This window comes from Dipodomys spectabilis, unplaced genomic scaffold (assembly GCF_019054845.1).
Source record: "Dipodomys spectabilis isolate Male_0828 unplaced genomic scaffold, ASM1905484v1 ptg000076l, whole genome shotgun sequence".
Classification (NCBI taxonomy): domain Eukaryota; kingdom Metazoa; phylum Chordata; class Mammalia; order Rodentia; family Heteromyidae; genus Dipodomys; species Dipodomys spectabilis.
This window is the reverse complement of record NW_024870753.1, coordinates 9,628,465-9,629,832: the sequence shown is the minus strand read 5'-3', so window position 1 is coordinate 9,629,832 and position 1,368 is coordinate 9,628,465. Positions and strand designations below refer to the sequence as shown.

The following is a 1,368-nucleotide window of genomic DNA, read 5'->3' as shown; positions in this document are numbered from 1 at the left end:
AATCAGTGTTCAATCGCAGCAGTGAAATGAAACATTACATTTTGAATACATGCTACCCTCCACGCTTCCGCACGCATTGCATCGTAGCACACGGATCTCGCGTGGGCGTCTGTTCAGCAACCTGAGCACACACATCCCTAAATCGAATATAGTATCTGGGCTCCATAAAAAAATCACCCGCCCACCAACGCGCTCACGGCTGTGCTAACAGATCCTCACACAGAGCCCACCCATTACGAAGACACCTGACTCCGCGTAAGTTTCACCAGGGCCTTTTTCACGTCCTTGTTCCTCAGGCTGTAGATGAGGGGGTTGAGCATGGGGATCACCGTGGTGTAGAAGACGGAGGCCACCTTCTCCTGGAGGGCGGAGGTGCTGGACGCAGGCTTGAGGTACATAGACATGAGAGACCCGTAGAAGACCAGCACGCGGTCAGGTGGGAGCTGCAGGTGCTGAAGGCTTTGGCCCTGCCCTCTTGGGAATGGATGCGCAGGATGCTGGCGAGGATCAAGGCGTAGGATGTGCCGATGGTCAGGCTGGTGGCTCCCATGTTAAACCCACCGATGACAAAGATCAGAAGTTCGTCCACGGCCGTGCTGGAGCAGGAGAGCTTTATCAGGGGGACGATGTCACAGAAATAATGCCTAATGGTGTTTGAGCTGCAGAAAGACAACCTGAGGATACAGCCTCCGTGAATCGCCGCGTCGACGAGGCCCACGGAGAAGGCGGCAGCCACCAGCAGAAAGCAGAGGCGGGGGGACATGATGGCGCCGTAGCGCAGGGGGTGGCAGATGGCCGCGTAGCGATCGTAGGCCTTGGCCGCCAGCATGTAGCACTCAGAGATGACAGAGGCAGAAGAAGAAGAGCTGAGCCATGCATCCCGAATACGAGATCATCCTGCCCCTGCCTAGAAACCCCGCCAGCATCCCGGGGGTGACGGCGGAGGAGTAGCAGAGGTCGATGAAGGACAGGGCGCCGAGGAAGCAGTACATGGGGGTGTGGAGCTGAGCGCTGCACTTGATAATGGCCACCATGCCCAGGTTTCCCACCACGGTGACGGCGTAAACCCCGAAGAACAGGCAGAAGAGGGGCCGCTGGAGCTCGGGCTGCTCCGTGAGTCCCAAAAGAAGAAACTCAGTCACCACGGAGTGATTGTGTACACCCATGCTCCCCCAGGAAATCTATGGAGCAGAAAGGAAGAGTCGGGTTAGACGGGTGGACTTCCAGCTTGCCCCCCGGTCCCCAGGACCAGGCATTTCAGCCAGAAAAATACTGAGTGTTACTGGAGACTTGAACTCAGGACCCAGGGCTGGCTAGGCAAGCCAGTGCCACCAGTAGTCTATCACGGTGTGTCACCAGTAGTCTATC

General features: G+C 57.1%; 1 protein-coding gene across 1 annotated transcript; it reads right to left on the bottom strand.

Annotated features, from left to right (window-relative positions):
* Window positions 1-233: 233 nt before the first annotated feature.
* Window positions 234-1,166, bottom strand: LOC122110298 (olfactory receptor 8D4). Its single transcript, XM_042682829.1, is given in 3 exon segments — window positions 234-430; window positions 433-848; window positions 850-1,166. Coding segments are annotated over 3 exon segments (930 nt in total).
* Between the last annotated feature and the right edge of the window lie 202 nt (window positions 1,167-1,368).